The following is a 10,745-nucleotide window of genomic DNA, read 5'->3' as shown; positions in this document are numbered from 1 at the left end:
GAGATGTTCTTGAGAAGTGCGCCATGCTGGAAACCACCACGGTGCATCTCCCAGGCAGGGGAAGCTTCTGTGAGAGGGAGGGAAATCCAAGGCTAAAATCTCACAAACATCCGTGGGCACAAGCGAGTTCACCTCGGCTTTCCTCTCCATCACCAAATGTTCATCAGCTGGTGAGCGACGCGATGAACTGTGATCCAGCTGCACGGTGGAATACGACACGGCAGTGAAAAAGGAACACACTGCGGCAGCACGAAGCCACGTGCGTGGGTCTCACCAGCGTTGTGCCGGGAAGCAAGCCAGACACAAATGACTCCATTCTGAGTAGCTCCAAACACGGGAAGTTGTGGAGCAGCTGGCACTATTCTACAGTGGCAGAACACAGACCACCGGTTGCCTTGGAGCTTGGAGGGTGGACGAGAAAATATTCTGGAAGGAGGGAAATGTCCTATATTTTGTTATTCAAGGGTGTGCATTTGCCAAACTTACGGAGCTGTACAACTTTTTTTTTTTTTTTTTACAAAGAGCTGGGTTTTGTTTTGTTTTTTTAAAGATTTTATTTATTTTTAGAGAGAGGGAAGGGAAGGTGAAAGAGAGGGAGAGAAACATCAATGTGTGGTTGCCTCTCATGCTCCCCCTACTGGGGACCTGGCCTGCAACCCAGGCAAGTGCCCTGACTGGGAATCAAACTGGTGACCCTTTGGTTCACAGCCTGTGCTCAATCCACTGAGCTACACCAGCCAGGGCTGGAGCTGTACAACTTAAGATATGTTTATGGAATCTAAATTAGGGGTTAATAAAAAAATGAAAATATTAGATTGACATTGAAATATGAAGCAAAAATATTTAATGAGATGAAATGTGTCCACAGTATAAAGTTTCACGCAGTTCACAAACACAGTCACAACCAAATGACTTCCCCATGGCATGTGTCACAGATGGCCCTCTGCTATGGACTGAATGCTTGTGTCTCCTCGAACTTCACATGCCAAACCCTGCGCCCCAGTGTGATGGTGTCAGGAGGTGGGGCCTTGGGGTGATACGTCATGAGCGTGGAGCCCCTTGTACATGGCCACTGCCCTGATAACAGACTCCAGAGCTGGCCTGCCCCTGCTGCCCTGTGAGGACGCAGCGAGAGAGCAGCGTCGGGAGCTGGAGCGCTCCCAGCAGACAATCTGCCGGCCCCTTGACCTTGGATCTCCCGCCTCCGGAACCGTGAGACACGCAGCAGGTCTCGCATACCATCCTCTTGCTCATCTGTGCCACGGGAACTTAACTTGGGCTTGTGTCAATTAGTCCATCTGCAGTAAAACTGGTTGCATAGTACATCATTTAAGCTTTGCTTAAAGTTGCAGAACCTATCAAGAGCCTTAAGTGAGGGCTTACTGGAAATGTCTGTGGTTTATAAGCCACGCAGGTAAATACGGCCACCTGGAAACATGCTGTCGGTGTGAGCAGCGGCCGCAGGTCAGCCCAAGTAGGAAGCCGAGGATCGGTACCTGCCGGGACTCCTCAAGCCGTGAGCAGAAGGATTCTGGCAGGCCCTGGGAAGGGCGTGAATGGACAGCACAGAGACAGGCCTGCATTTATCAGATCCAGGGCCACTCAGGCCCTGTTCTCGCTGAGCCAATGGTTGGAAGGTGCTCTTAAAAGGTGACACAGGGCCGCTAGCAATCCGAGCTGCCGAAAATATATCAGAACCGAATACAACACTTGTCAGACCAAACACAGCGGCCTCTGGGCTCCACTGAATGTGCAATTCTGGTACCGAATGAACAAACTTGATTACTGGAGACCGAAGTAAAACCCGAGACGGAGGCACCGCTCCAAACCGCGCTGCTCACGTCCCCAGCGGTGCACAGGAGCCAGCTCGTCCCAGCTTGCCAGGGCCACTCATGGAATTTTCAGGAATTTTGCAAACTGGTTGTCAAACAGCCATTACAGAAAATAAAATTATATAAATTACAATTGAATAAATATATTAAAACGAAATCAATAAACACTAAAAACTCTGTTTTCTAATTATTTTACTACATTTTGCTATCATCTGTGCTCTTGAGATTATTTAATAATTATTTTTTGTTTGGTGAAAACCCTGCTTCTCTTTCAAATTCTGCACTAAATGACATGTCAGTAGCTTGAAATCAGTGGTGGTAGGAGTGTCTACACCATGGAAACAGGTAAACACTACCAATCCAATGAATGAATCAGTGCTGTCAGGGACATTTTGCAGCCCCTCACTCTTGTGATTGTAAAATGGCTGCTGTGGCTCCTGCCATCATGCCCACATTCCACACAGGAAGAAGAGGTAAAAGGAATGGAAAAAGGGGCAACTCGAGCTCTCACTGTCCCTTCCATAAGGAAATAAAAAACTTCCCCAGAATTTCTCAACCACCTAGGTCTCATCACCCAGAATGATGTCATATGACCATGTATAGCTGTAAGGAAGTTTGGGAAAGCAAGTGACTTCCCAGACTTTAAAGTAGAGGAAGAGAATGAGGCAGAAGCACTTGATGATGTCTGTTGGGTTTCGATGCCATAGCATCTGCTCTATTTAGTAGCTAAAAGCCTTTCCTACTAGAAGCAAGAGGGTCTTTACAGTTAAGTGTTGCTTTGGGAGCTGCAGGGGGGAGGGTGAAGTCAGCACTGAAGGCCCATCAGCTGGGGAACAACCAGCAGGAGCCAGCGCTACATAAACACGAGGTGGCTTGTAAACTACAAATTCTATGCAGCTTTACACGTCAGGAATGGCCAGCACCAGTGATTTCCCTCCTGGGGACACGGCAACGAAGGAAATGATGATTATGGCAACGTGCTCATGTCCCTCTTCAGCTGAGGGACAGGCTGGGCAGCAGCGACAAGACTTCGCTCTCTGTTTGCTGAAGGATGCAGCTGTTCGTGGGAGAAGGTGCTCCCACTCCATGTTGAAACACAAGCTTTGAGATAACACTTTTTGGTGATACTGAGCACCCCCGTCCTCGGCTGCTGTTCCAGTTGGCTTCGCCTGGGGCTGCTCTCGGGCGTGTGGCAGGGAGGCGTCCAGCCACTCAAGCAGCCTGGCGCTGTTCCTGTGGGCTGATAGGCCTCACTCTAAGAATAAATTGGGATTTCCTGAAGAAAACTGAGCTTTTGCACAAATGGCTCCGTCGCCAGGGTCTGACCCTTTGGTGACACACACGATTTTCTTTTCCTGTTGGAGAACGAGACGGAAGGTTCGTCGCAGGGCGCATCTTAAAACTACATCCGAGAGCTTCGGCCAACTCCAACGCAGGATTCTTTGAGGTCCAACCTGCCAGCTGCCGTGGGACAGCAATGGCACGGGTCTTTGGCAAGACACACCTGCATTTTCTGGGTCTCGGTCTGAACAGATGGTAAGTCACCAGCTGCTTGCCACTGCTTTCGCTACACGGTAATGACAGGCTTGTTTTTTTCCTAATTTCCCAGAATCAAATACGGGAAGAGTTGGCCAGTGTGTGGTCCCTCGCCCATAACTCAGCCAGTGACACTGAGCTAGGTGGACAGAGAGCGGTGAAGGGCTGAACATCAAATCAGTGGGAAATGGTCATCGGGGAGCTTTTTAAATATGTTTTAAGGTGGTTCTGACAAAAGGCTTTTAATCATATGAAGGGATGCTCAACTTATAAGAGGGATGAAGGTTTGAACCATGGTCAGAGGTTGCTTTGCACTTATCCAATAGACAAAGGCCACAGGCTGCTTCTAGCTCATGTCCCAGAGGGCGAGAGGACGAGGCACCCTCCGCCATCGCGCAGGGGCACACAGGCATCGGGGTGTCATCTGGCCACAGGAATTAAAATTGTACGTGCTTCCAGACAACACCCCCCCCTTTTAAAAAGAAATTTATTCTAGAAAAACATGCGTACAAGAAACCCGCTTGGCTGTAGCATAATTCCTAACTGGGAAACCTTGGAAATAATCTCAGTGCCCATCAATAGGGTATGGATTAGACAAATCGCACCCATCTACACAATGGAATGTTACTTTTTACCAAAGAACAGGGCCATTCTGTGTGTAAAAATGTGGATGCCCCTCGATCCAGGCATTCACACCTCTGCTCCACCCTAACTGTCCCTTTTCAGAGTCACAGGAACCTCCACCCTGTTGACCCCAAAGAATGGTCACTTCTTTCCTTCCACCAGCCCAGCCCCCATCATCGCCTTCCGGCGCCTTGCAGTCCCCTCTGCCCTGGCCCCACCCTTTCCTCCCCTCTTCCCCTAACCCCATGCAGTCGGCCCTCCCACCACAGCCACCAGAGGGCGCCTTGAGCACCTGAGTCAGGTCTTGCAACTCCTCTGCCTACAGCTCTCCGAGGCTCACACCGCCTTTGGAAAGCCCAAGTTCTCTCCACAGCCCACAAGGTCCTGCACAACCTGCCTCCTTTACCCCTTTACCTCCTCCCTCTCTCCCCTCACTCATTCTGCTTCAGCCACACAGCCCTCCTCACTGTTCCTCTAATATCCAGGCATGGTCCTGCCCCAGGACCTTTTCACAGGCTGTGCCTTCTACTTGGAGATCACACACCTGACTCACTCCTTCAGGTTTTTACTCAAATGTCATCTCAGTGAGATCCTGAATATCCTATATAGAAATCATACCCAGCATCCCTTTTTTGACAAAGATGGTAGCATTTACCATCTTCTAACCTGTCCCATAACTTGGTTATCTGTCCTGTCTGCCTTTCCTGAGAGACTGTGAGCTCCAGGGGCAGGGCATTTTCCCACCCCAGTGGAGCCCAGGCTCCTGGAGCGGAGCCAAAGACAGTGAAGGCACTCTGTCCGTGTTTGCCAAGTGACTGAATGTAGGCTCCTTTCCCTTCACCCCACCTGCATTTCTTAACCATTATCGATCATCTATAAGGAAGAGCTGTCCCTTCTCCCCCAGCCCATTTATTTATCAATTCAACTATTTGTAGCAATTTGGGCACTTTATTCCACAGGTTTAATCCAATACTGTCATTTGTCTTGCTCAAATTTTTCTGGCCTTGGCCATTGGGAGTGGCTTAGGTTTGGGTCCTGTGTCCTTTCTTTCTACAGGTCTGCATCTCTTCTTTCTTCTTCTTCTTTTTTTTTTTTTGTACTTGCTACTTTCTGGCAACTCAAGATACTCCAGATTTATTATGTGTTTTCCCTGCCCCAGGCATATAATTAATGCTTTCTCCAAGAATCTGGTTCCTTTTATTGCAGAATGGTATTTAGAAATCAAGATCCAGGTGCCAGGTGTGCTCACTGCCACTGGGCATCACGGTCTCCACGCCAACGCACACGTCCGCATTCGCTTCTGTGTCTGCACTGTCTGACCACGTGTTTCTGTCTGTCTAGGAAATCTCTCTCCACAGAGCAAACACCAGGAATGAATGCCGGCATTCTGGTTCTAACCCAGCACGAGGCTCATTCCAGCTTCCGGTCCCCTCGATTGTCTGTGGGCTTTTTTCTGACTCAGAGGAGCCTGGGTCGAGCACCGACGACTCACTCAGGTGTTCACCGCAGTATTCACATGAAGTCGCTGCAGAAGGGCTGACCCGAGAAAACCAGATTTTCTAACTGGGCGCAGTGGTGGGGTGGGGGGTGGCCCCTTGGTTGGCCCCTCCCCTGCCCCCCAGGAAGCGGCTGGGAGGGCAGTTGTCTGTCCCTGTCACCTGGTGAGCAGCAGGACGGATGCTGCATGGAGGAGGCAACGGGCACCCAGAGACTCACTCTTCCCTGCCTCACCTCCACCAGCCGCCAGGGGTTACCCCTCCCGCTGCCTGTGGCAGCAAATAATTCTTATTTTCTCCATTAACAGAGCAAAAGTGCTAAGTAAATGGGATATATAAATAATGATCTCTGGGGCGGGTGCCAGAGGTCCCCTCTTGGTCTCAACGGGGAGGGGGGGAGGGGAAGGGGGCAAGGAGCAGACACAGATTTCAGCACCGTCATCAAAGCCACGAACACCCAGACTGCAGAGGCGAACGGAGGCTCAAATCCTCTGCTGCACCACCAAGGGTGGTCACCAGTGGACGGGGGTGGCTTGTAGCGGTTGGACACCAGACGTGGCTGATTTTCCCGCCAGCAGACAGCAGGATGAGCAGAGGGCCCGAGCTGTGGAGGGCAGCATCCCCAGTGGGTGGGTGATGGATGAATGGAGGAGAGTCCCTGGCCAGTCTTCTTTCTTCTGTGCTTCCTGGGGGAGGAAGGGCGGGGTGGGGGTCGGGGGAGTGTGCTAGGACCCAGGGGGCCTAACTCAGAGCTTTGAGAGAAAGGTGGGTTTCCGCACTGCGGGCTGTCCCTGTGGGCGAATGAGTTCGTCAGAGGCACAGAGAAGGTGCAGAAGCCCCCTAAGTCACTGGGTCTGGGATGAGTACCTGTCTTTTCTGTAAAAGGCCAGATGTTAAACACGCCTGACTTTTGGGACGAGGGGGGTCTCAGTTGCGACTGCTCAGCTCTGCTGTTGTAGAGTGAAAGCTGCCACAGATGCTGCTGCTAAATGAATGGGCACAACTCTGTCGATAAAACTATTTATAAAAAGAAGCGGAGGGCTGGATTTGGCCCACGGGCTTGGGGTCCTCAACACAATGTGGCCCTGGCCCTGCCGCCATCTTTCTGATAGGCCGGCCCTGAGGCATTGGGTCCAGTTGGACATGCCAGCCAACAGGACTCCACCCCATTCTTGTCCTTCAGGGCACACATCAGAGATTATTTATGGTCCCTGAGGTTTCCATCCTCTGCTGGCTTTCCTGAACTCTAAACTCCACAACAGCAACGACTGTGTCTCCCTTGGGGTCAGCCATCTCTGCAGGTCCTGGCACAAGGCAGTTGCCTAGGGAATATCTGCTGTGTGAATGAATGAATCAAACTCTGGTGCAGAGCACAGGGCCCGGTGCCCGGGGTAAAAGAGACCCCATTGGCTCCATGTGGCCGCACATTTGGGGATCCAGCCCAGTGTCTTGGCCCTGGCTGCTGACCACGAGGGCCTGCCCCAAACACCTCCCCGTTCTATGATGTTTCAGAGAATGCTGGTGACGGCGGGCCATCTTGCAGCTGTGCCGAGACCACCTGTGTCTGCTGACTGTGCCATGCGGCCCCCACCTGGAGGCTGAGGACTGAATGTGTCCACCAAGCTCTGCGCAGCCTCGGAGAGCACTGAGCTGCCTGGTGAGTGACACAGAAGGCCCCTGTAGCAAATGGGGCAACTGAGTCTGGTGTGGTTGAAGGCAGCTTCTCTCTGAAAAGGGATGGTTCTAAGAAGTGGGGTGAGGGTGGCTGTATGGAAATTCTATCAAAGGAAATCTCTGCTCGGGCCACACCTGCCCTGTGAGGACATGGGTTCCTCGAGGAAGAACCAGGGTTTGGAGAGGCGTGCACCTGGGTCACTGGCCACTTCTCTTTGCCATCCTGTGCAAACACCCTTGGGCCCAGGCCAGAGTCACCGTCTCACCAGTCCAGTAACTACATCACCTGTGAGCCCACATCTCCTAAAAGCCGCCCCCGGCCCCCAGACCTGTGCATCTTCTTGCAAGGGAACTGTGTTCCATCTGAGCTGCTGATCTCTCCTCACCCCAAGCCTGTCCCATGCCAGCTCACAGCAGTGCCACCTTCCTCTGCTCAGCGCTGTCCCCAGCTCCCACCCTGCCCCCCCCTGCAGTCTGTCCCCCCTGCAGTAGCCAGAGCGCGCCCATGAGCACCTGAGCCAGGTCCCATCCCTCTTCTGTCCACTGCTCTCCTGGGCTCCCACCTCCTTTGGGGTAAGAGCCCAAGGCCTCCCTGCAGCCCCCAAAACTCTGCACGACCTGCCCCTGTCCTCTCCTCCCTCCCTCCCACTTGCTCACTCTGCTACAGCTACACAGGCCTCTTGGTTGCTCCGCCACCAAGTCAGGCACAGTCCTGCCCCAGGACCTTTGCACGGGCTGTCCCCTTGGCTCACTCCCTCATCTCCTTCAGGACTCCTGTGTAGAATGTGACGCTGGTAACAGCACATCCTGTCACATTCCCCTTTGTCCTTCGCATAGCTGGGGACGTCCCACACATCCCACTTACTGCCTGCCTCTCCCACCGGCCTCATGTTGGTGCTGTCCCCAGCACTTGTTGGACGGGTGACACATCCACGTGTGCCAGGGGTCTGACTCGCCCCAGCGCCGGGAGACCCCACTGTCTCCCATGCCTAACAGACACGCACCATTCGGATGCCACAGGAATCGGGCAGAGGCTGACAGGGCAGGAGGGACCCACCACCACAGCCACCTCTGCCACCCACCTGCCTGAGAGGGGAACCAGAAAGCCTTTGGGGGGGCGTCTGTACAGATACAGCTTTGGACGTCTGGCCTCCTCCACCCTCAGGGCTGGGAGCCACCGAGGGGCCGGGCCACCTGCTGCCCAGCCCCCCAGCCTGGGGAGTCCCCACAGCTGTGCCCCCTAGGGAAGACCACCCTCCCTCCACCTGGCACCATCAGAAATGAAGACACGCCAATGACATGGACCTGCAATCGCAGTGCTCACGAGCCTTTAATCGTTATGAGCCTAGAGGCAGGGAATCAGGCAAAAATACAGCGCATCCTTAATCTTGGGTTGGAAAAAACCACGGTGGGTGGGTCCTTGTTTCTGCGCGGAGACACAGACATAGGGGGTGGGGCGGCGTGCTTCCCCTCGGCGCGCGGCAGCCTGTCTGCACGTCACCCAGAAACCAAGACAGGGGCGCGGCCCAGAGCCCCGCCACGGGGCTGGCTATCCCTTGGAACCCCCAGGACCCCAAGGGCCACAGAGGCATCTGCCTGTTTCTTCTTATTCTCTTTACAATATAAATAGCATTTTCAAACTACATATGAATACAGTGATGGCGCCACGAGGCGGGGCTGCTGCATGCAGAGGGAGACCCCCACATTTCGCTGACTCCCCTCATTCCCTCCCCGCCCCTGCTGGCTCGGGCACCTGCCCTTCTCCCCCCACCAAGGAAATGAAAGGTTCTTGGCTCATTTACATACTCTCCATTTTCCTTAAATAGTTCTCTCTGCCCTGGTAACCGTTAGAACACTTTTTTTTTTAATTAAAAAAAATTTATACACGCAAATAATGCTCTCAGTCCTTCTGCAGGGACAGCAGGGACAGCAGGGACCCTAGAGATGGAGACGGCAGGCAGGCTGCACTGCGGGCGCCCTTCCCGAGCTCATGGGAAAAGCACGTTTCTTCTCTCCCCTCAATTCAACCCACAACTCTTAGGGGGCAGATTTCCTCCCATTTGAAAGCAGCAATGCCCTCTCTCGCTTGCTCTCTCCCAGACTCCCAGACATCTGGGGCGCAGACAGACACACGATGCTGCCAGCCCCTCAGGGTCCCAGGAAGCCCTCCCCATCCCCCCCAGACACACGTAGGGCCACAGCCAAAGCAGGGGCATGTGGGGGCCTGTGGACACAGGCCTCCCTGAGCAGGGAAACAGCTGGATTTGGGCCACCTGGGAGGCCTGACTCAGCTCCATGTCCATCCTGGGAAGCCAGGCACCCACCTGCTCCGGCTGCAGGAGGTCACCCACCCTGAGCAGATGGAGTGAGGCCTGGGTGGCACGAGGGACAGTTAGCCTGAACGTACTGCAGGCCTCAGCTGTGCAACGGTGCCCACGGGGTAAGAAGCAAAAGAGGGAACAAACCAGAAGAGATTGTTTATTTTGCAAAGGCGCTCGCAGACAGGAGGGGTACTTGTGGCCAGCACATGGCCACTGAAAGGTACTCCAGCCTCCTCCTGCCTGGCACAGAGAGGGACCAGCACCGTGGGCCCTGGGGGGGACCGAGGATGTGACGCCAGCTGCTCAGACCGTCACGAGGTGGGGAGAGGGCGGAGTGCCAGGCTGTCGCCTGTCGCTGGGCGTCCCGCCCGCCCCTCAACCCTTGAGGACTTGCCGCACTTCCCTGCCTGCTCACAAACGAGTAAGATTTTAAAACAACAACAACAAGAACAACAAAAAAATGAGATGCTTTGTCTCCCTCAGCATGTCTCGGTTCTGATAAAAAGAACATTTTGTTTTGTTTTGTTTTTAAAGCCACAAATCTAGAAAACAACTTTAGGGATTTTTTCCTCTTCTTTGTTTTCCTTTTTTACTTGCGTTTTTTTTTAAACAATAGGTATTTATAGAAAGAACCTCACAAAGGTGATTTATGTACAGAAGTCACAATCTCAACGGCTGCTCAGGAGGCAGGCAACGCAGTAGCACCTTTTCGAGAAGAAGAGCTTACGTGGTTTACGGATCTGAGTAGTGGGGGAGGCACGAGCCCCCGCCGGCCCCCCAGAGCCAGCGCGGCCCCACTCCCTGAGTCCGGGGCCGCTGCTGGCATCCTGCTTGCTCCTGTCCACGCAGAGCACGGAGGTAGCCTCTTGGGGCGGGGAGGCGAGAACAGGAACTCACAGCAAGCAAATGCCAGGGCCCGCTGCCGCCTGCTTTGCTGGGCCAAGTGGGGGCCGGGCAGCTGACTGGCTGTCTTAGAACGGGGCTCTGGGCTGGCACTGCGCCTGCAGGAGGCTCTCCATGAAGGCCAGGTAGTCTGGGTTCCGCCCCGAGTCCTCAGCGGTGCGTGGGGTACCCACCCGTGGGCGCTTGGCGGCCTTCACCTCCTCTCCTGAGAAGACACTTTCCTGCGGTGCCCCAGTGCTGACTGACTGTGGGGAACCAGACGGCACAGGGGTTAGTGCGGAAGGGGGTGTTACATGGCAAAGTCTGTGTCCCCCCAAATCCTGTGTTGAAGCTCTACCCACCAGCGTGAGGGTGTTAGG

The 10,745-nt window shown here is 53.7% G+C and overlaps 1 protein-coding gene across 2 annotated transcripts in view; it reads right to left on the bottom strand.

The window, feature by feature from the left end:
* Window positions 1–827: 827 nt before the first annotated feature.
* Window positions 828–10,745, bottom strand: part of KDM4B (lysine demethylase 4B) — a 128,275-nt gene continuing 118,357 nt past the window's right edge. For both annotated transcript variants that reach the window (XM_053930563.1, XM_053930564.1), the window contains one exon: window positions 828–10,631. In XM_053930563.1, the coding sequence (XP_053786538.1) occupies window positions 10,455–10,631 (177 nt within the window). In that variant the 3' untranslated portion in view covers window positions 828–10,454. The remainder of the gene's footprint in view (window positions 10,632–10,745) is intronic.

Source organism: Desmodus rotundus, chromosome 9 (assembly GCF_022682495.2).
Source record: "Desmodus rotundus isolate HL8 chromosome 9, HLdesRot8A.1, whole genome shotgun sequence".
Lineage (NCBI taxonomy): Eukaryota > Metazoa > Chordata > Mammalia > Chiroptera > Phyllostomidae > Desmodus > Desmodus rotundus.
This window is presented reverse-complemented; position numbering and strand designations above follow the sequence as displayed.